The following is a 23,055-nucleotide window of genomic DNA, read 5'->3' as shown; positions in this document are numbered from 1 at the left end:
ACGTTTTGCGAATAAGCGACAAAGAGAATGGAAACAAGTGCGCGTGTGGTAGTGAGTAGCCTGATGCGATGCTTCTCAATGTAGCGACTAATACACGCGCACTTGTTTCCATTCTCTTTGTCGCTTATTCGCAAAACGTATGCCCACACTTACTACGGTGTCACATTTAGAAGCTAAGTGTGGAGTCGCGCTTGGGACAGCAGACAAGCATAACAAAAAATCTACGCAAAAGCAACAGCGGGATTTTTTATCATTTAATCTCAACTACAAATTATTTTTGATATTTATTCCATCTGGGAAATTTGGAAATGCAACAGTTTATATGTCAAAAACGAAAAATTATGAATAATTTTTTCTCAAATTAAAATTTCAAATGGATTTTAATGGTAGAATTTAAAATTGGATATTGCATTGAATATATTCAATGTTTGATGGAAAGAAAATTTTGTTCGGTTCATTAAAAATAACAATTATCTTTTCTAAACTTGCATTTTTGTTTGTTCATTTATTTTTATTGGTTTGAAGTTTTTGCTTTTGCTTTGCAACGAGTCGGCAGCTCTAAATCATCAATGGTCTTGTTTTTCTTTGTTTGTTTATTCCAATGTTTGTTCCGAATAAAAAAGAAATAACAAATTGCGGGTACCTTAGATAAACTAAAACTCAGACACGTACACAAATATACACACACGGTTTCGTCCAATAAAATTATTAAGAACGTTCGATGTCGTTAAACAACAACAAAACAAAATACCAAGTCGCTTTTTTAGTATTTTCGATTGAGAAACTAGACATTTCCGCTATTTAAATGCAAAACAAAAAAATTAGGGATGCAAAGCAGAGCATGTCACATTGTCAACGAGAAAAAATGACACGACTAGAACACCGTACAATTTAATAATCGATCAGATCGAAGCAATATTTTGACAAGCGACAAAAGAAGACATCGAATACAAAACCATAGACTTTTTTTCTCGTCCCGAAAAAACCGGACAATTCCAATGATTTGTCATTTACAACACATTGATTTCGATTATTTGCAAAGCAGGAGATAAAATGATATTGAGCAGTGTAAAAAAAGGAAGGAAAAAAAACGAAAATGTGATACAAATAAATTATGTGAAAGGTGGAAATGACCTCTTGGATATCAAAAACAACCATTTTCATTTCAGAAATGAGTGATTTCAATGTAATTTGAAATGCGAAATGGAAGGAGGAAACAAAAACTTGGAAAATAAAAAACATCAATTTAATTTATGCTTCGAAAGCATTTGACATTAAATGTAAGAAAAGATATGGAAAAAAAAGGAAAGAGAAAAGAAATTTATTTAAAAAAAATCTAAGGAGTTGAAAAAAGAAGGATCGAGCAAAACAAGCCAATAAAATCGATAAGATGTATGATGTAAGAGATCATTTCTTCAATGCAAACAATGTTAGTTGTAAGGCCCAATTATTAATACTGTATTTCAAGTAGAGAGAAAGAAAAGAAATTTTCGCAGATGAAAAAACATTCAAATTTAAAATAAAGAAACACACAAAATCTCGTTTATTTTTTAAAACGCCCAAAAGAAAGAGAGACAATGGTTTTTAATGTGATATATGTAAATTCATTTGAAGCAGCCAACGGGGTTAATTTCATTAATTTTCTTGATTTAATTTGAAAATTCTCATTGAGTTATTTTCCATCGCTCTTCATTTATCCTTATTGAATTTTTTTTTATCGCCTAGGAAGGGTGGTTCCTTCTTGGTGGTGGCACACAAAATTAATTTCGAATTTTATTTATCGCGGCAACATTTCAATCGAACAATTTTTGAAAAACATTGGGCCGTTGTGTAGAATCGATTATCAGTGTCTTTTTTTTATCCAAATGTCTTTTCATTGCAATATAATTATGTACAAAGTAGGATGATAGAGAGTACTTGATACATTTAATGCACAACTGAATGCAACATCTTCACGCAATTAAAGAAACAAATAGATGCAACACATTTTGTGGAGACAAAAGTGATTTTTTTTTTACATTTCGCCCGATATCACCGGACTTCTGCCATATAAATAGCCGATGTGTCTAATTCAAAACGCGTTATAGCGTTCAAAATTAATATATAAATTTACAAAGAAAAAACTAACGTTCAAAAAAAACCGCAAGAGAAAATCACAACATTTTTTGCTTTGAGTTGTGCATAAAATGTGCCAATTGAAAAAAAAAATTAGAATTAATTTTCAATGTTTCCTTTATGTAGGTGTTTAATTTTTGGATATTTCGAGGTAATATTTTTCATGAAAGAATTTTTTTTTTCCTGTAAGACATGAAAAAGGAAACAAGAAAAAAAAAGCACTGGAAGAGAGATGAAAAAGAAATATAGAGATATATTTTAACTCATTTTATTTCAATTAATGCAATGTGTTTGATAATCGTATTCGATGTTTTTTTTTATTGTATAAAACAGATAGATCATTTAAGCAAAAAAAGGGGAATCTGTGAAGAGATGACCAGAGAAAGAAATTGCAATGGAAAGTTAAGTACCAAAACGGCGCATCATTGCAAACAAACAAAAAATCTATTTTACTAAATAAAACTTTATCCATGCAGTAACAGAAAATAAATCAGCTGAATTCGAGTTGTAAAAAATGGAAAAAAGTTGAAAAAAATAATAAGTTGCAGTACGAGTACATACTTATGAATTTAATATTAATACAAATTAATCAATTACAAATAAAAGTTTTGAAAAATCGAATGAAATCCGAGCGTTTTTTCTTGGCAATTCTAAATTTAGTTGCGGTAAGTGTTGTCAGCTGTGAATGTGAGATTTTCTATGGTGAATAAACTATCACAAAGAGCTGTGACTTGCTGTGAGTTGAGTTTTTAGTACGCGTTGACAGCTGAGAGACTTGAATTTGTTATCATTGTGGAAAGTTCACAAAAGAGTCACATACACACATGTAGTCGATGGGTGATAAACAACAGTAGATGATAACAGTTGAGGAGACACATTACGATCCGTTGCGTTTAATTAGTTTTCAAATCAAGTTTCAAACTTTACAAATATGGTTCATGCTAGTGCATATACTCCAATCGATTATTGTAAGTGGATTCATTTCGGTGTAGTTCGTTATAAAATAATATTCAAAGCATAATATGTTTTCATTGCAGCACCTAAATGGTTACAAAATGTGAATATTAGTTTGAAAGCGGTTCAAGAATCGGCCGAGTTTTATTCAACTTGCGGCCAAGTGAGTGGAGTCAACGAAGTGGTTTGGGCGATTAAAGCATTGCAATTGACCGATTTGACGACATTGGCCGGTGATGATACACCAAGCAATGTTCGACGGCTTTGCATTCGTGCCGCATTCCCATTCACCGACCATGAATTGCGATTCCTTAACAAAGATGTTAAGAGCAAAATTCATACGGCTGCTGTTTGTGTCTATCCAAGCCGTGTGCATGATGCTTATGAAACACTCCAGGCTGTCGACGGGGGACAACAAATCGAAATCGCTGCTGGTATTTTAACATTTTTAAATCTTATTTTGTTCACCTTTGATTATTTTACAGATTTATTTCAGATTTTCACATTGATTCTCCTTCAAAATTTTGATTTGTGAAAATATTTTCATTTTAAATTTTCGACTTTTCGTCGAATTTCTCATGCTAATCAAGATCTCCTATGTTAAAATTCCTACAGTGGCGACGGGTTTTCCAACGGGCCAATATCCATTGGCTTCACGTCTTCAAGAGATTCACTATGCCATTGAGCAGGGTGCAACCGAAATTGACATTGTAATCGATCGTAGTTTGGTGTTGCGCGGCGAATGGAAAAAACTCTACGATGAAATTGTCGAAATGCGAAAATCCTGCGGAGATAAGGTGCATATGAAAACAATTTTAGCTATTGGTGAACTGGGAACTTTTGAAAATGTGTATAAAGCATCGATGGTAGCAATGATGGCCGGATCGGATTTCATAAAAACGTCCACCGGAAAAGAAGCCGTGAATGCCACACTGCCCGTTGGCCTCGTTATGATTCGTGCCATTGAAGCCTTTTACAAAGCGACCCAGCGTAAAATCGGATTCAAGCCAGCTGGTGGCGTGAGAACCGTAAAGGATGCAATCGCCTGGATGACAATGATCAAATCGACATTGGGCAATGAATGGCTTCAACCACATCTCTTCCGTTTCGGGGCCTCTGGCCTATTGGATGACATCGAAAAAACGGTCAACACCAACTCTGAAAAACACATGTAAACTCTTCTGCCTCACAGGGCAAAACACTGGACCATAAGAAAACATTGCACCTGTTATTCTTTGGAATTTTTCATCTTTTTTTATTGTCATTAAGCTAAAACATAAGAAACATATTATATTAATAATAATTAAAAATAAACTAAAGCGCGTACAATTGTCTAAAATTCGTTACTATTTTGTTACAAAAAAAAGTGTTGCTCTAAAACTGGTGATTGGTTTTATTTGTTTGTTTGTTTCTGTTCTGTTCACAATTGGTTTGCTGCTAATTTGCTGTGTGAAAAAACCACAGTGAATGTGTGTATGTGTGATCGCATATTATGTAGGTACTTGTTCGGCTTTAAAGCCTTCCGCTTCCGATGCACTGTATTTGGTTAGATGCATCTTGCCATTTTCATCGATGTAACCATATTCACCTTTTACACTGCCGTCAGTTTCGCGCTGTTCAACCCGAAATTGACGTTCCTTGCTGCAAATGTGCCAGTTGAAATGAAACGAAAAAACATTTGCATTATTTTCTGATGTTTTTTTTGAAAAAAATGAAATCAACAAAAAAAAAATTCAACGAAAAAATTAAATAGAAAACAAAAAGAAACATTTGCGGATCAACCAGCAGAATGATCAGTGCAGGTGGGGATAAACGGAGTGAATTGCAGAATTCGGTGTTGTAAAATTGTGCTGCTAATCGAATTGCAACGAAAAAGTGTCTCGTGTTCTTGGAAAATGAAAAAAAAATATTAAAGTGTTATTGTCGTTGTGCTGAAAAGGTCTCTCTTGAAACGGCAAAGGTTTGCCGTGCAATTGTAGATAAAAAGAGGAGGAAAAGAAAAGTTAAGCATCATTTTGTTTTACCCAAGACCCGTATCATAACCGAATTTATAGCTATTTGGTCCTTTGAAGCCATGCATTTGAAATTCAACACGTTTACCCGTTTCGCTAGTTTCACCCGTTCCACCCGTTCCACTATCACTACCCTGATCATCATCATTATCATCATCGTTATTATTTTCACCATCATCGTCACCCGCTCCATTCGATCGACTGTCATTCTCATGCTCATGTTCATTCGATTTTGATTCACCTGATTCATGATGTGGTAGTGTTTGTACGATTTTTCCCGATCCGGCCGCTGCAATGGTGCTCGATCCAATGTTCACTTGAATGGCTTCCGTATTTTGCTCCTGCTTATATTTCGGAATGTATTCGCCCGTATTCAAATCGTCATCGGTCAAATCACGATACGATGGTGCTGGTGCGAAACGTTCAACCGGTTGTGATGTAACAAACGGAGTGTGCTCATTGTCCAAAACCAAACCGTCGTTATCAATTGGAACGAGGCGATCACCGTTTTCGTCGTCACGTCCATACGATTTGCTATGGTTCACATCTTTTTTATTCGGTTGGTATTTTTTCGGCACTTTCTTCGGTTTGATTTCATAGTAATTTGGTTCATCACTTTGAAATGATGGTGGCTGCATTTCCATCAATTGCAATTCTTTTTCCGCATACTTTTGATTGTCGTCGTACACAACTTTAACAGGGAAATAGTAATCATATCGATTGTTGTACGAATACGATGATTTCTCTTTTTCCGCTTGTTCCACTTGGAAATTGATTGGGCTGGAGTCGAGGCTCGGTAACGGCGGTGGTCGGACATATGAATCCAATGATAATGGAACCTTTACCGGTGTATCGTCCGATTTCTCATCGTCACGTGGATATGCAGTCAGCAAATAGAAATCATCTTTGCTCTTGTTTCGTTCGGGATCCGGTAAGTACAATGGAATCGATGGCGGTAAGAATTGATCGCTTTGCTGTAAAATCGACGCTCTCGATGGACTCACTTGAATTATCGTATCAACCTGTTCCTGTGTCAAATTGGCTGCGGTAATCGCTTGCGGTCGACTCACTTTGACCGGTGACGATTGCACGAGACACAGTGTTCCAATGATGGCCACCTTTAAATGAGAGATTTCAATGGAATTAATTACTTTTATCAATAACAAAAAAATTGCATGCAAATCTTAAATCGAATCTACATATTCATCTGCAGTATTATGGCTAAAAATAATATGAGTGCACTTCATGATTCAGCATTTTAGGTCAATTTTGAGTAATAACCAACCAAATCGATCGGTCATAAATTTCACAGGGAGCAAGCACATTGCGTTTTCAAATTCGAAAGAAACAAAAAAACTTCGATCAAAATAATCCAATGCAAATCTGTCCGTTCGTTTGATGCTTATCGATGTGAATTTGATTTATACGTTTGTAATATTCTTATTCTTATTCGCATCAAAGTCGTATATGCAAATGAGCTCATTCATTCAACGCGGCTATGTTTAGCGCGCCGCACACACACACACACACGTGTATGTGCATAATGATTTGTTATTAAAAAAAAAACGTTTGCATTTATTATCAATAAATAGCGAAGGTGAGCCACTTGAAAACAATCAATGATCAAACAAACAATGGAAACTCAAAACCACCGCCGGACCATTAAAAGTCATGTGCAAAAACGTTCTAGATTTGGATTGGTTTGCTTTTTTCGTCTCTCTCCCTCTTTCTCTCTCGCCTGCTAATTCTGGAATCGCGTCACTTTTTTTTTTATGTCGCCGTTGTTGTTGAAAAGACAAAACGTTGCCAATAAATTGTAAGAATCCAAACTGGTTTCTGAAATGCGTAGTAAGGTAAGACCTCCATCGTTTTATTTATTATAGTATGCGCCATTGTTGGGTACTTTTATCGATCAAGAAGATCCAAGTTCAGTGCAAATCACGTGAAACAATTCTAAATACGCAAATTGTGTTCCAGTAACACACAGCATCCTCTTCGATGATTCGAAAGCAAAAAAATTTGAAGTGTGCAAACAAATCGCTCAACTCATTGAAAGTGCAAAAAAGCGTATATTCTTGCAAAGGACGTATATTCTCAAAAGGACTAATTCTGTCTACTTCTTCAACACTCTTTAATTTTTTCATCCTTTAGCTCTTTCTTTCTTGACAAAAATCGATATTCGACGAAAATTTCCCGAAAAAAAATCATTCTTTGGGGCTAATAATTTTAGTCAAAATTTCATGCTTCTTATGAAATTCAATCGATCAAAACAAATGATTTTTCATCATTTCATGATTGAAAAGGTGTTGAGCTTGATCGCATAGATGTATTATTAATCCTAGCGCCCCAAGTTGCACAAATGTAAATAACATCAATTCTATCTCCGAAATGAAAACAAAATTTGATAGAAAAATGGCTTCTTTTGCATGTACTCATTTGTTTTGTTGTTATTGAAGGTGTAAAGTAATTTAGATAAATCACGTTAAAAAGTCATTGTAATTATCCAGTTTGTTTATGCTTATTTCTCTTTTTCACACACACTTTGTGCAAAACACAATCAAATATTGAACTTGAAACATTTGAAATGATGTACATTGAAGACATAATGTGTATTGTTTGCTGTTCATTTCATGTGTAACATTTCCCATCGTATACTGTATCCGTGCGCATCATTATTATCATTGAGATGTGAGATGTGTTAAAAGGCCCGTTGCGAAAGAAAAAATAGAGTTCATTTTGGTAATTTGCGCGCAACAATAGAAATCTGTTGTGCATGGAAATTTAGTCAAAAGTAAGAAGATTCAATTGTTGAATGACTTTGAATTCCATGCGAGTTAAATTCACTTTGAATAAATTTTGGTGTCCTTAATCTTGGCGTTTGTTCTTCGTTTTTTTTTAAATGGTAAAATGTGATAATCGAGAGACACTTACAAAGCGGAATATATTCGACACTGATAGCTTCATGGTGTTTGACCTATTTCTTTGCTTCGTTCCACTGGAACTGCGATATGCACCTGAATTTGTTTTTTTTTGTCTATTTTTCACGTTAACAAAATCAAAGCACCACAACGATTTTTTTTTTCAATTATTTTATTTCTGTTGTTGTATCAGTTCATTAGTTGTGCATAAAAATGCGTTCTTATGTTTATCGATAATAATTTTTTGGGATTGCGTGTAATATGGATTATTGGTTTATTCCTCGTATTATGTAATTGTAATTGAAAACACACGCGATATATGTATATGGCCTATATTTTTCCAATGCACAATTGTAGAAGAAAAATAAATTAATTCGCACAAAATAAATCCAAGTCCAAGTTACTTGAACAACAAACGAACACACTCCGGTCGAACGTGGTGATTGAAAGCGAAATGTGGCGCTCTCACAATTGGCTTTATTAGCGATCTTATGTCTATGCCGACTACCAGACAAATGAACGAGTCGCTGTTGTGGTCGTAGTGTTTTATAGGAATGGCAGCGAGCGCAAGCGATCGCTTGAGCACACATATTTTTGGTGCGTAATATGATTTGTGTGGATTTACGGCTGATTTTGCTATTTGCCGCCACACCGATTCTCTTTGTGTGTTTATTTTGTTCCCCGTTTGTATTTTTCTTACGTCTTCGTCTGTTTGGGTTTTTGGTAAGTATGAGCGACTGTCTTACTGTCGATGTACGTGGCTCGGATTGGATGTGATTGTGCGCCAAAACATCTACCAAAATCAATTTCGACAATGTATTCGAAAAAAGCATTCATTTTGAAACACACACACACACGTGCCCATACAGAGGTAAAAACAAAAGCGGAAACTAGAAGAAATGCACTGCAAACAAGCAACGCGAGAGAGCTTGCAGCATACTGCATTAAATATTGACAACTTGTTCATTGAAAGAAAAATTGTACTTTCGATTTTATTTGCGCGCGCTCACACAAACACATACGATGCAGGTGCTTTCTTCCATAACAAATCCATTGCTATTCAAAACAAAGAGAGAAGAAGAAAACAAAACGGCGAGCGAAAACAAAACCGTGTACATCGAAATACAGGCTAATACATTCTTTATTCCAGTCAAATGGACAGTGCATTCGGTATGCAATTCTTTTCCCAGAAAGAAACAAAAAGACACCAAACTGAAGAGCACTTTCAACATTGGCCACTTTTGTTCCAGCTAACAATGCCCATACACACACGGAGAGAGACATAAACATGGAGAAAGAGAGAGAGAGAGAGAGAGGCGCACGATATCAAAAAACACGCTCGAGTAAGTTAATTACCTTCAGTTCGATCGATGATGATGACTGGGCTGAGGAAAAATTGTAACATTTCACGCTTTCTTTTACAACACGACGCCGTTATTGCATTGTACGCGCTAAGTGTATTCATTAGATAAATGCATTTCAGTTCGAATGTGATTATCGACGCGATGCTGCTGCTGCTGCTGCGGCTGCTGCGACTGCTGCATGCAAAACCCAAACATACAGACACTCGCCAGCGAATAAAAGATGTAGAAGATCAACGTTCCATCAAAAATCGGCACAATGTTTTCCAACATTTCACTTTGTGCCTTTGACGTTTTTTCGGAATTGAGTGCTTGAATATTACCGTTGCATTTGTCAGATAAAAGATATAGAATGGCTTTGCCTACATCAGAGTGGAGTTTGGCGCGTGACAATGATGACCAGTACACTAGAAATGTGTGTGGAATGATGAAATGAAATATTTCAAAAATGGAAATTGCAATTTGATTACATTGGAACCCACTAATTTCGTTTGCATGGCAAACATCGCGCGTGTTCGTACATTTGCGAAAGCTTTGGAATCAAAGCCTTTAATGAATTTGTGACAATAAACGACTCATTTTCGAACAAATAAACCAGTTCAGTGGTTTTGAATTACGGAATGAATTTCCCTCGTTTTTACACCCAGATTTTCCACGTCAAATTCAATTCACATTGACATATCATGCATCGCAAAAATTCATGCTTGCAAAACAAACGACACATCTTGGTTTCTTATGATTTTCTTTTGATTTCAAATGATTTTCTAAGCGACGAACTTCGTACGAGTCACAGTTAATCGTTTCAATAGAACCATCAAAATCACACCAAATCCAAGAATCATTTCCATTCAATTTGAGTGGCGCAGAACAGCAGCAGCAGCAGCAGCAGCAACAAAAACAGAGAATAAAAAAACTTGAACAATTTTTTGTACATACTTCTTTCCGTTAATCTTATTGCCATCATATCTTTGAAGCGTTAACTGTGCAACAAAAGCAAAGTCGTTCGCATCAAAACGCTAACGCACGCATAAATATCACACTTACAACCTCTCCAGATATAATTTCTCTCCATCTCTCGCACACACTTTATCAACACAAATCATTTGCGGTTCAATCGATTCGCGAGCCATGAGTAGCCTCACCGTTATACATTAAATCAATATGTATTGTTTCTCGTTATTCCAACGCTATTTTCTTCTTTTCTCTCTTACAGTTGTTGTTGTTTTTATGTTGCCGGGCCTCAAATGAATGTAATAAGTAGTGAAGAAAGAAGCGCGATCAAAAAGCCATCTTTGATTGCATTATTTCATCGAATATTAAAAAATTACGCGAGCGCGTATACCGTTTTCTTACGATTCCTTTTGTTTTCACTTTATGCGGTTGAACAGCTTGTCGTCGTCACGTTTTTTTCTCTGTTTTGTTTTCCATCTTGCTTTATGCAGTTGTGCATTGTATCGATAAATCGAAGTCTAATTCCGAATTAAGCGAATCAAATTATGAGCAGGATTTTTTTCTTCTTCTCTCAAACAGTATGAAACTGGGCACAGACGACGAAAGGAAAGAAATGCAGAAAAAAACCAGCGGCAGCAAGAGCACAACTCATTTGTGTCGGACAACTAGCGATTATTTGATAGAAGATAGTGAACGACGCCGCTGGAATCGCTGCACTTGGGCATCGTTTAGTGTGACGAGAGGGCAAGCCTGAACCCGCTCACTCGCTAGCCAGTCCACGGAAAAGTGCAAGATTTTTTTCTTTTTATCTGTGGGCTTAACTAATCTCTGGCTTTCCGTTTCATTCACCGAAAACGCAAATATCACAGCGGCTACAAAACCAGTTTGTGATGGTTAATTGTTTTGCGTCACATCGGTCGATCTCGACTAAACAACGACAAAAAAAATATGTACTTGATCGTTGAATGACTTCATCGGCAATTTTCCATTTCGCATAAGATTTTTGCTTATGTTTCACTTTGCCATTGTATTCGCAGGAAAAATCAATAGAAAAAGCGCAATGTGTACGCGATCGAGCAAACGAATGCGTTCTCTTGGCAGCGCTTTTTTCTTGCACCAATCAATTTTCTTTGTAGGTTTTTTTTTTTCATCTCTCACACACTCGGTAAAATCACGGTGTAGAAAGCCAAATTCAAATTATAACACATACTATCTTTTTGCACTTGAAATACCAATGTGTTGTTAATAGTTGCGTATTTAATTGAACATTAACCTGAAATGTGTGTGTATGAGAGAGACTAAGCGCAAAAACTGTTATATTATGTCATATGAACCACTTATGATTGATTGAGTTCGAGTTTACGGTGCGAAACGGTGCTTTGCTTTTGCCACTTAGCCATGTGGAAAATTAGATAATTTCCAAATTTTGTGTGTGTTTCTTTTTGTCGAAGTCGATTACAATATAATATCAATTTTCATATTCTTACGAATTCTAATTTTTTGGAAAATGTGACACTCATTTCACATCGAATGAATCGGTGGGGAAAAAATGATTGTGTCTAATTCACACTGTGTTTTTCACGCAAAACAATTATTGCATCATTGGTGTGGAATGCTAGACATTTGTTCAGCTCAAATGGCATTTAATCAATTTCGAGTGCGAGTAAGGAAATGCATCAGGCAATAGCGAAGGTGTAATGAAATGTCATTGGTTTGGGATTTTATGTGTATGGTGAAAATACACGCACCAATATGGAAAACTGTGACTAAACGAGACACACATAATCGATGGATTTATCAGCGACGCAACTTGCGTGTGTGATGTAAGAATGGTACGTGATTATCCAATACGATCACGCTAGTTCAGAAATTACTCACCGAGAAAGAGCTGAGAAACTGCTGCCACTAGGCAACACACGAAAAATGAAGCATCCAAACAAAGCAATGCGAACAAAAAGACTCGAATGAACGACAGAAGACAAAGAAAAATCGGGCAAATGAAAAACGCGTTTCGAAGACGGAAAAGAAATGATGGCGGAGAACCTGAATGAAGAATAGAGACGCGCTCATTCGATTAGCAACAATGACAATGTAATCCATCCGAAATCATCCATTATCTTACGTGTATAAGGCGAATTTGGATTTTTTTTTTATCTTTGTCTGATTCGCAAAACTTCTGATGATTTTCCACTTTATGCACAACGGAATGCCAGTCATGACATTAGAGATCCATAGCCGTAGCCAAATAAGTGTACTAATTCAATGAACTTTTTTCCTCGAATTCTCACCAATTCGGTTGTTTTCGAAAATCATGCTGATTTCGGTCAGATCGTGTACATACGGCTCACAAATGGGCATAAAAATGTGGTTCGATGCGAACGATCAAAGCATTCATGGGAGAGAGAAAAAAAATGAATCACATGAACTAAATACAAGTGAGTCGGCTGATGACTTCGGCAATTATTAAATATGTGATCTGTTGTTGTTGATCTATTTCATTCGATGTGGCAGGTTATTTTAATGATGAACTAAATCTATTACATGAGAAAGAAAGTCATTTGCTAACAACAGCCGTGGCGGCTCACAGCTACCGAATTGGGCCAAATCTGTTTCCCCCCCCCCCCCCCCCAAAAAAAAGAACATAAAGTTGAGCACAACGATCATCAAGCAGTTCACTTGGTCGAATCACCTCTGTCTATTTTTTTCTTCTTCTTCTTACGATGTGCGGAAAATACTTACCGGAAAAAAATGAGTTTCATCAAAAATTCACAAAAAAAGTAAATAATAGCAAGCATAATCATAAATGTGTTGAATTTTTCGTGACAATCGCATTTTATTTGCTCTAGAAATCTAGATTCAAAACAAGACACCAACTTCCACTTCTTGGGAACAAAAACGAGGTAAAAAAAAAACAGCAACAGCATAGAAGGAAAAAAAAAATAACAAGCACAGTGAGTTCACGCCGCCGTGGCATAATATAATTATTGCATATCGATGTCGTCACCATATTCTGTGTTGCTCTCTGTGACTTATTCCATGTTTTTACTTTCAAAACATCGCGTCCCGAAAAAAAAACTGGCCAATAAATTGTTCTGGTTTTTTTTCTCGCTTACCGCAACTCTTTTAATGGGCACCATAAATAAGAAGCAGAGAGCGAAAAACACACTGCACACCGTGAAGAAAATGCAATCGCGAGACACAGAGAAAAGCGTCAGCCAGACGAGATGTCGAATCAGATAAAAGTGTAAAATGTGAGCACACAAAATGAGTGAATATTGTGTGTTGATGGCGTATCTAATTAAACGAATCGATGTGATTCAAATCGAGCGGGGCGCCGATCATCGTCGATGATGCTATAAATAGCGCGCTTTTTAGATTGATTGATAAAATGATGATCAAATTACGTGTGATCGCTGCTGTTATTGCGATTCGGTGTGTGTATGAGTGTGTGTGAGTGAGTGGAAAAGTAACGCCAACATTACGTTACATTGACTGTTAACCAGCCGAGCAATAAATCTGTTGATACTTATTGTTGTTCTTCTTCGTTTTTGCAAGCGCCAAATGAGAGTAGGAAAAAAATGTGCGCGCTATTTATTGTTGTCGAGCATATTTATTGCGACTTGTGCTATCATTCACTATTCTAATGCCAATCTCAATTGCTCGTTGATTCTCTATTGACGACCAAATTAATTCTTATGTAATTACGAACCTCAACAAACGCGATACGTAGTGCGCCACTCTCGCAATGTTCTAGCGCGCGTGAGCGATCAGAATGAAAGAAAGATTAAGTTCGAACAAAAATCACGACGATCATCCAATTCCAGTCGATTTAATTGAATAAACGCAACGTATCGAGGGAGTGAGGGAGAGAGACACACAGAGAGAAAATCACTCTAATATTGGCAGATGAGAAAAACCCAACATAACACGTGCTTGAAATACGCTTTTCGTCGTCGTCGTCGTCGTCGTCGTCGTTGTTGTTCATCGCCAGTTTTTGATTCGTTCTACGCCAGTGTGCCCCTATGAATATTCAGCAGCTTCGACTGATTCGTGTTCCGTCTGCTGCTACTGCTGCGAATTTTTTTCTACGTGTTTAACTCGGACTCTGACTGTGCTCGTTTCGATTCTCTTGAATGCAGAATTCGACATTCATAATTACGGATTAATTTTTTATTGCGCAATTTATTCATCGTTTTTCGAATCGTCTTCGCAATTCGTTTCTTCTGTTGTTCATTTTTTTTTTCGCGTGAGATCGAGCTCGCACCTCAATTTGCATTTATTTCAGGATTTTGGGAACTGCTTTTTTGCTGTTGCTTCTTCTTCTCTTGCTGCTGCTGCTGTTTTTTCTTTCTCATTCGTTTGGTTTGGAGTTGTTCATTGTTGGTTTGCACTTGACATTGAAATGATGCTTAATTTAAAATTACACCGAAACGTAATGTGAATCTGATGATCTCGCTTTCACAGCTAAGCGAAATCAATGAATTAATGAACGCGCAACGAACATAAAAAACGGCAGGCCAAACAAAATGAAAAAAAAAAAACCAACTCCGCGAAACTCTTGTGTTTTTATTTCAAAAGCAAGACTCCATCGAAAAAGTTAACACTCGATTGACGTATGGGTATTGGAAATGATGATATTGGACGTGGAATGTGATGATATTTGAATCGAATGAACTTTTCCATAAAAACAACATATATTAAAACCTGATCATCCAACTGCATCGAAGATGAACCATTTTTTTTGCCCAGGCATCAGTACAGTGTTAATCACTTCGTATGAATGGAATAGAAACGAAAATATCTTGTGTTAAAATGAAGCATGCGCATCGAATACAAATTTTGTCACCACATCTATTGTGCCTATATCGTCGGTTTTTAAACATGTATAAAAACAATGCGTTTGTGCAGTATTTGAGTGGCTTGTCGTTAAACGTCAAAAGAATTCCAAGTCATTTTCATCGGGTAAAATGGTTTGGGGAAATCGTCTTCGAAATAAATGATGATGCCATTGCTTCTTGTATCGTCAATTTTGCCGCCCATTAATTTAAAACGATGATTATAAATACATCCAAACATAAAAACGGATAAGTCTTGAATTTTCCTTAAAACTCGTCTTTATTCAATTTTTCAATTATTTGTCATCATTTTATTCGTTTTTAATGACTGAAAGAGCAAACAAACGTTAAACCGTCGACATTCCGGTTAATATTTAAAAACCACAGCTGTGATTTAGACAGAATAAATGAGTATGATTTTCAAAGATTTGGTCGGAAAAAAATTGTCGTGAAAAAAGCTGGCAAATGCCTACTTGACCAGTCCAAGAATTGAATACAATCCCAAGTCTAAACATATTGTACTTGCGTTTAAAAATGGAGTAAGACTTCTTTACCAAAAATGTATAATGGTTTTTTTTACAGCAAACACTAGATTGTTATGTGCGTTGGTAAGATTGTTGTTGTTATTTGTTTTCTTCTTTCAATCGGGAAGCCAGGCGTCGAAACCATGAATTAACTGCATCAAAGACCAAAAACGAAGCAAACAATTCCAAGAAATGGTTGACTAAATTGGATTTTGTTACCATTTCGATATGGCGATGGGTGTTTGTTACAATTTTCAAATTGGTTTTAGTTTCCTTATTTCTATTTGAACTGTTATGTGTGCGGTAAGGTGTGCGAGCGCGCGCTCTGGTTGCTGTTCTTCCTGTAAACTATTAATTTTCCATCATTAAAAAATTGAGTGCGCGCGCCGCAACAAAATAAAGTGCACTACAACACTTTAGTCGCTCTCTTGATTTTATTAGTGTTATCGTTTCGTACTTGGACAGAAAGAAAGAAAGAAAGAAAAACGGCCGACGCAGTAAATGTTAATGAAATGAAAGTGTGATGATATGATCGCGCGGCAAGGCAAACGAATTCGACGACTTTAACATCTACATAAATTCACTACGACCATAGCGAGCGGAATGAGATACAGTATTTAATAATAATGTACACACGAATATTTAACAGACATTTGTCTTTTGCGCGAAAGCATCTCACTCTCTTTCTCATTGAGATTTTGTGTGCAACGGCAAAACATACACAGACCGCGCGACGGTCAAAAAGCAGTCACAGCAGTAGCAAACGCCACATTTGTCGATAAAACAAGTTGCGCGTGAAGCAGCAGCAGCAGCAGCATCAGCAGCAATGGTGCTGGGCAATTGAAAAACCATAGAGAAATGAAGCGATGCGTATAATGCAATTATGGTATAATATAGCCTTAGCCGTGTGTGTGTCGTCGTTTTTCAAGTAGTTTACCGCGCTAGCTGTTGCTGTGGTCATTACCTCATTTTTAGCGCTTTGATGCAAAAAATATTATGAGCTCGAATTTCCGCATTGGGACACACACTCGCGCACATATTTAGAAAATAATGCGCGCACGGCCATCTCACCGCTCGTTCAACAATATACACCAAACACACCGAATGGTTTTCATTTTCGGTTTCGGTGCCATACCTTTTTATGCATCCGAATGACTGATCAGCACACATGCCGAACAGGAAAAAAAATGTGTCTCTGCGAATGACCGTTTCGGTGATATTTTCCGTTTCATTCTGCGTTCACTAAACATGATTTACCATTATCATGAGACTGCCAATTTGGTTGGTTTTACTGTATTCGCGTTTTTTTTTCTTGCCATTTGATATGCGCATGAAATTGAAACGATGACATCGGAAGTCGAATCAAAAGAAAGTGTGTTAGTCGCTTGAAGCAATTTTGATTTCATTTTGTTGACAAATGTAGCGTAAAACGGAACACGGCCACTGTGTACACTGGCTGGTTGGCTGACTGTCTCGAGCAAAGTAAATTATCGCACGAAAAAGGGCATTTCATTGTATTAGCAGTGTGTGTTTCATTCTGCTCTTGCATTTGTGTCATTTCTCGTTCAATTACGGCAATCAAACTTCCGATACAAACTAAACCGGCTGTGGTTCAAAGGAAGTAAGCGCTTGTTTTGGGCGTGAGCACATAACTTTTAATGTTGGTCGATTGAATGCGAAAAAAATATGCGTTTCTTGGCTTAAGAAAATATGTATGTTTTTCTTTTATTTTCAATACGGAAATAACAATCAAAAAGCATCGGGGACATTTTTCATTTCCTCGGCAATTCGTTTCACGAGCATTACACGAGTGAGATTATTCGATGTGACATTGCAGCTTATGAAGATCTGCTTTTTTAGACGACGCGTAAACTGTTGTGCCAATTCTTGTGAATCACAACCGTGAACCGTTCCAATGATTGTTGTGCTGACGAAATCTTCCACCGGTACGGCCATTGCCAACTCGTCCAACGACTCGTTTTCCAGTTGACCGATGTAAATCAATAGCGATTGAGCCATTTTCAGCACACGGAATGTGAAAATCTCTTCGGATATCTCGGCCGTGAAGTAATGCGTCTTCCAGCGACTCTCCACTTTCTCAATTGTTGCACCGTCATTGCCAGTCGATGGCACTGGTTCGCTTTGAGTCGATGACATTTTTTTTGTACCAATGCTCTGGTTCAACCTAAAATCTTCAAGAACAATTTTCAATCATTTTGCCTATACTTTGAATATTTCGTTGTTTTCTTTTTCTTACCAACTTACTGATGGATCTGGTGCGTTGCTTTCAAACTATCTTTCGATTGTTTACGATTTGGTGAACATAACCTCAAATCGGCTGTTCCATTGAGGTTTTAGTACATACACTGACAGTCGAGGTTTTGAGTATTCAAACGAATGTATCGAAGCACAAAACCACAGTTTTAGTCTTTGGCATTACGTATCAGATGGCGCTCACTTCAATTATGATTTTTTTTTCTTCGCTTTTTATTTGTTTCGAAGCAGATGTAACATAAATTGATTCTTGAGAATAAGAAATATGAAGTATGTGAAAATTCAACTTATTTTCCGGATCTAACCATTTATTTTTACCAATAATTAAAAGCTTTCAAGTAAATTCGACATATTTGTTTGCATAAAAATCGATTCCTACTTCGATTTTACGTTTAATACTTCCTTGTACAACGGCTCAGCCTTGCTAAAATAATTAAAGTTTTCAATGTGCCGAACTTGATTTAAGATTTTATAAATGATTTCTTTGTGAAAAAGTAAAGATGTAAACAGCACGAATTGCACACATTTTCTAATGTAAAATACACATATGAAAATGTATTTGAAAGTGTACCGATGTTCACCGTTTAAAAAATGTGTTTCTTCTTTGCAGATTTAGTCCGCACTCACTCGCTCATTCATAGAATTCTATGAAAATTTGGAGGAAAAATTTAAATCTGAGAACTTGGGAAGAGAAAATCGTGAACCTTTCACAAAATAAAAATTAAACATTTAATTAAAATATTTAGTCCGAACTCACGGATGCATTTCGTTGTTTAAAAAATGTATGTTTGATTGCGCAAAAAAAGTGAAAAAAAGAATCGGTTCAGGTGGAATCTCCGTTTTCATTGCTGTGAACGATTGAAGATGAATTGTTGAGAGTCCCTTTTGAAATGGTAGGCATTTTTTATGTTCATTTAAAATCGAAAAGAATGTCTCTACTTATTTAATATCTGCGGTATCTACTTGAATAGAATTTCTGCATTTTTGTATACTTGATAGTTGATGCATCCTGCGATTTTGTGCGATGGTGAAGAGAATAAAAAAAAACAAAAAAAAAAGAAGAAGAATTTCGTGGCAATAATTCGTCTCGTGTGCATAATTCAATCCGATCAAAGCGATTAAATGAAAGCATAACATTTCATTCAGTTCAATTAATCATAAAAAAGAAGAAAATTAATAAACCTTTTCCCCTCGACATATCCGACTGCAGTCCAACAACATCATCGCCACCACCAAAGGAGAAAAAAAATCTAATAAATACCGAATAAATGCCAATAATGGAAACGGAGTCGGGAGACAAGCGAAGCGAGAGATAAAGCAAAAATAAATGCCGGATAATCGTCTCGCTCCCTCCCTCTCTCTCTCTCACACACACACCGTATCCTCTTGTGTTCTGCTCATATAATTGAAAATCAAATAAAAACGATGACTTCTCGACTCTTCACTTTTACAACCATATCCATCCCGATATTCCTTGTCGACGACGACGACTCTCTTTCTCTCCCTTTTTGAACTCGGGGCTCGTGCGTGGCTCGAGCGTATGTTCACAATATTGTTGGGCAGAATGCGTTTCTAACCGGCAAACAAACTAAATTCAACAAATATAATATCATTGTTTGCAATTTACACACATTTAGTTGGTAAATTTTCCCCGGCTTAACACTACCGTTTCCCCTTATTTTTGTCAGCCCGACTGCAACAACAATAATAAGAACAAAACCTGTTTGCAACCAATATCATCATCGTCGGCCTTGTCTTTGTTTGCATTTTTAATAAAATTCATTTTGACCGAAACAACAATAGCAACGACAATACAAAACCAAATCAAATAACGGCTACAAACAGGTGGAACCCCTTCTTGGTTTTCTATTACATATACGTACACATTTTATTGTCAGCTTTGGATGCGTAACCGTTTGAGTTGAAAAACTAGCATCGATGGCAACCGACTGCTTTTTTGACAAATTGAGAAAGAGCAATAGAAAGTGAGCAAGAGGGACAGAAGAGTGGTAGAGATAGAGAAATGGAGCTGTGTATGGCAAAAGTAGAAAAAAAACATTTGTATATTTGAATGACATTTTAGCTCTGTGGCCCACTTGCCAACTTATGCCTGCCTTTATGATAGATCGAAATGGGTGAAGAGGCACAAACGACATAATGAAAAACAATATGTTTTCGGTTATCACAAATGAATTCAATTGCATCATGTTCGAGCAATTGAATGAACAAGTACAAAAAACACCGAAACCAATTCAAAGGGAAAACGCCACACACACACACACACACACACACACGCACATCGGCACAAATCGTAATATAAAATTTTTTGCACCCCCTTCAATATCGCCATCGTCTTGCATTTCGAGTAGCTATACATATATATGTGTGTGTGTGTTGTTCCCATTCCTGTCGTCCTGCACCCGAATATATCCGTCATAAAAGACAATTTATTTGTTGATAATCTATTGTTGACTACTTGTAATAAATACGTTTCGGTCCATTGTTCAATGTTTAGACGTAACGCATGATATATTTTACCTCACAGTGACGTCGTCGGCAGCGGCCCTTGCACTATATGTGCACTAACACGAAGGATCCCAAAACATATTACAACTTTGGTGAGTGTGGATTTTATTGCAATGCTCTCTGTCTCATTCACTCTATCTATCTCTGACTCGCTGCTGAAAAGAAATCAACGCACATGAATGAACAAAACGAATCGTTAGACCCTCTGTGCTACATACTCTTATTATTTGGTTTTGCAATAAATGTAATTTCACCCGAAACGTTTAATCTTAACACTTGAACCGTACCGAAGTGTTTATCTATGCATAAATTACTCGAGTGCTCTGTGTTGAAGTGAAAATACAAGTAGATAGATAGGAGAGGAAACAAGTGCACGCCGAGAGAAGGAGGGAGAGAGAGAGTAAACGATACGGTAGTTTTGCAAACAAAATCAAACCTTTTCCAACTGCGAAAACAAATCGAATTGAACCATTTTAAAGAGCAGTTCTTCGAAAATTCCATTTTCAAAATTGAACTCATTTCGTGGACAATTATCGGATTGAATATACGAGTTTATTTGATTTTCGTTAAACAAATTCAATTATATTTCAATTTTTTCTAGAAGATTCGATTTTTCCAATTATTTCAAGTCGTGCAAATGATTTGTGTGTTAACCCTTTTTGCTTTTACATTTTCTTAGCTGGAAATTGCCCCAATGAATAACGAGAATGAATTTCAATTGTCACGTCCCGCTCCTCAATTGTGTGATATTTTTAACGATTTATTTTTTAAACAAAATATTTTTATCTCGGTTAAATGAAAAAAAATAGACTTTATTTGTATCGTTGGATGTAAAATATGGCCCTTTTGCTTTTACATATGGAAAAGTTTTCTTCTGCAACAATGCGCCGACAAAAATAGCGATAGAAAAGGCACAAAAGCGCTTGGAAAATTCACAGAAAAGAAACCATTGTTGCACGGTCGCAGAAAATTTAAAATAAAACCGTGTCAATGTATTGTATTTTCGTGTGCACGGCGACGGTATTATAACGAAAAAACTTCAAATAAAATTGCAAACGGAGAATGAGCAAAAAAAACATTGGTAAAAGCAAGTCTCGATAAAAAAAACTCGAACCAAGCAACGCATTGCATATCACCTCACTCTCCATATTATGGATGTTCTACACGGTTATTTAAATAGACATTTCATCTCGGGACCATCGTTGAATAGATCGACAGCAGCACGAGCAACAGTAGTTGAAGTGAAAGAAACACGCTGCTGCTAAACACACAGCAAAACGACCAAATTGTGATGCTACATGCAATTATGAAGTACGAATAGAACCTTTGGCGAAAGCAGAAGAAAGCAGCTAAAATATAAATATCAAGCAATGTCCGCATCCTTTAAATCGGTGACATAGCCGAACATAGCAAATCTAATATCACGGTGCATATGCTAAAAACACACTGTTGAGATACTTTCCCCCGGAAGTGGGTAAATTATTTTTAATAAATTTCCAAGCCTTGCTTATACACTCAATTTAGATGCCGGATTTTGAATGGTTCAAAGAATTTGGGTCGACGAAAGATAAGTCAGCATCTACAATTTAATAATAAAAGTACCATGCAGCAGAGCAGAGCAAAGAATAGAGAAAGAAAAAACGTACACAAGACCATCAAAATCCACTAATTCAAAACAATCTCTAGCCAATTACACGTTCCTCATTTTTATGGATGATAGTTTTGAACACTTTATTTCACTGTGAGTATTTTTTTTTGCTTCTTCATGAGAGTGTGTAGAGGATTTTTAATGAAAATTCGGCTGCGCGTAATTTTTTCGACGTCGGTGGGATTATGCTAAATCTAATAAAATGATTTGATGCTGTGTACGAGCAACATATGAAACCAAAGTTATCCAGGCCATTCGCAGAATCGAATATTGTTGAATGATAGCCGTGAAACTCTTTCGACGCTGTGTGTATGCATGCATCTGCGCGGGCGATGAGTATGTGTTCTGTAAAATTGTCTATTTGTCAAATGACAATAAAATGAATTTTAATACCTTTTTTCCAGGCATCATCAACACAAAACGCGCGCACATCATGATCGTGCCGTTTAATTGAATGTAACCCTCGTGCGTGTACGACCCTCATTCATACAACGCTAAAAACCCCATCCGTCGCCGTAATACGTCCATTGTTCTTCTCGCAGCAGCAACACACCATTTATTTTGTCATCAGTACAAATTATTTAATTTGGTTTTTATTAGTTTTTATTAGATAAAAGAAGTAGAGAGAAGTGCGAGTTGAAGTGAGCGAGAGTGAGGCCAATGAATAATTAAAATAAACGGAGATGATATTATTGTCAATGGTTATGGCTGCAAATAGAAATGAAATGTGGAAAATCTTGAATTTCGCACATAAAACACGAACATCTCTCTTGCCGCTCCTTCTCTCTTTCTCTCTTTGCTTTTTTCTTTGCACTTTTCTCGATGTCATTTCGATGGCTGTGGATCATTTTTGTTGAGAGCATCCACCCATGCACACCATCCACCGTCCACCATCGATTGCAATTTGTTATTATTATCCGTTTTATATTGCATACGA

General features: G+C 36.6%; 3 protein-coding genes across 4 annotated transcripts; 1 reads left to right on the top strand and 2 right to left on the bottom strand.

Annotated features, from left to right (window-relative positions):
• The first annotated feature begins 2,881 nt into the window (after positions 1-2,881).
• LOC129577265 (deoxyribose-phosphate aldolase) lies at positions 2,882-4,770 on the top strand. The gene is made up of 3 exons (XM_055464000.1): positions 2,882-3,083; positions 3,153-3,503; positions 3,685-4,770. The coding sequence occupies exons 1-3, from the start codon at positions 3,047-3,049 to the stop codon at positions 4,242-4,244; spliced, it is 948 nt and encodes a 315-aa protein (XP_055319975.1). The 5' UTR covers positions 2,882-3,046; the 3' UTR covers positions 4,245-4,770.
• Positions 4,304-8,602, bottom strand: LOC129577264 (uncharacterized). Of its 2 annotated transcripts, none has more exons than XM_055463999.1 (3): positions 8,013-8,602; positions 5,094-6,199; positions 4,304-4,956 (listed from the first exon to the last, which is right to left on the bottom strand). In XM_055463999.1, the coding sequence occupies exons 1-3, from the start codon at positions 8,043-8,045 to the stop codon at positions 4,923-4,925; spliced, it is 1,173 nt and encodes a 390-aa protein (XP_055319974.1). In that variant the 5' UTR covers positions 8,046-8,602; the 3' UTR covers positions 4,304-4,922. The 2 variants fall into 2 exon arrangements, with proteins under 2 accessions (XP_055319974.1, XP_055319973.1); XM_055463998.1 differs by having other exon boundaries at positions 4,304-4,710; positions 8,013-8,529.
• Positions 8,603-17,361: 8,759 nt separating this feature from the next.
• Positions 17,362-18,026, bottom strand: LOC129577263 (uncharacterized). The gene is made up of 2 exons (XM_055463996.1): positions 17,928-18,026; positions 17,362-17,862 (listed from the first exon to the last, which is right to left on the bottom strand). Exon 2 carries the CDS (start codon positions 17,825-17,827, stop codon positions 17,420-17,422), a length of 408 nt encoding a protein of 135 aa, XP_055319971.1. The 5' UTR covers positions 17,828-17,862; positions 17,928-18,026; the 3' UTR covers positions 17,362-17,419.
• Between the last annotated feature and the right edge of the window lie 5,029 nt (positions 18,027-23,055).

This window comes from Sitodiplosis mosellana, unplaced genomic scaffold (assembly GCF_009176505.1).
Source record: "Sitodiplosis mosellana isolate CC-2019 unplaced genomic scaffold, AAFC_SMos_1.0 Smas_scaffold_6197, whole genome shotgun sequence".
Taxonomy (NCBI): Eukaryota; Metazoa; Arthropoda; class Insecta; order Diptera; family Cecidomyiidae; genus Sitodiplosis; species Sitodiplosis mosellana.
The sequence above is the reverse complement of the archived record's forward strand: the minus strand, read 5'-3'. Positions and strand labels throughout refer to the sequence as shown.

Coding starts and splice junctions, on each gene's coding strand:
- LOC129577265 (XM_055464000.1), top strand. CDS start 3,047: ATGGTTCATGCTAGTGCATATACTCCAATCGATTATT. Junction 3,084..3,152: donor ATATACTCCAATCGATTATT/GTAAGTGGATTC, acceptor TTTTCATTGCAG/CACCTAAATGGTTACAAAAT. Junction 3,504..3,684: donor ACAAATCGAAATCGCTGCTG/GTATTTTAACAT, acceptor AAATTCCTACAG/TGGCGACGGGTTTTCCAACG.
- LOC129577263 (XM_055463996.1), bottom strand. CDS start 17,827: ATGTCATCGACTCAAAGCGAACCAGTGCCATCGACTGGCAATGACGGT.
- LOC129577264 (XM_055463998.1), bottom strand. CDS start 8,045: ATGAAGCTATCAGTGTCGAATATATTCCGCTTT. Junction 6,200..8,012: donor TGTCGAATATATTCCGCTTT/GTAAGTGTCTCT, acceptor TCTCATTTAAAG/GTGGCCATCATTGGAACACT. Junction 4,711..5,093: donor GGTTATGATACGGGTCTTGG/GTAAAACAAAAT, acceptor GCACATTTGCAG/CAAGGAACGTCAATTTCGGG.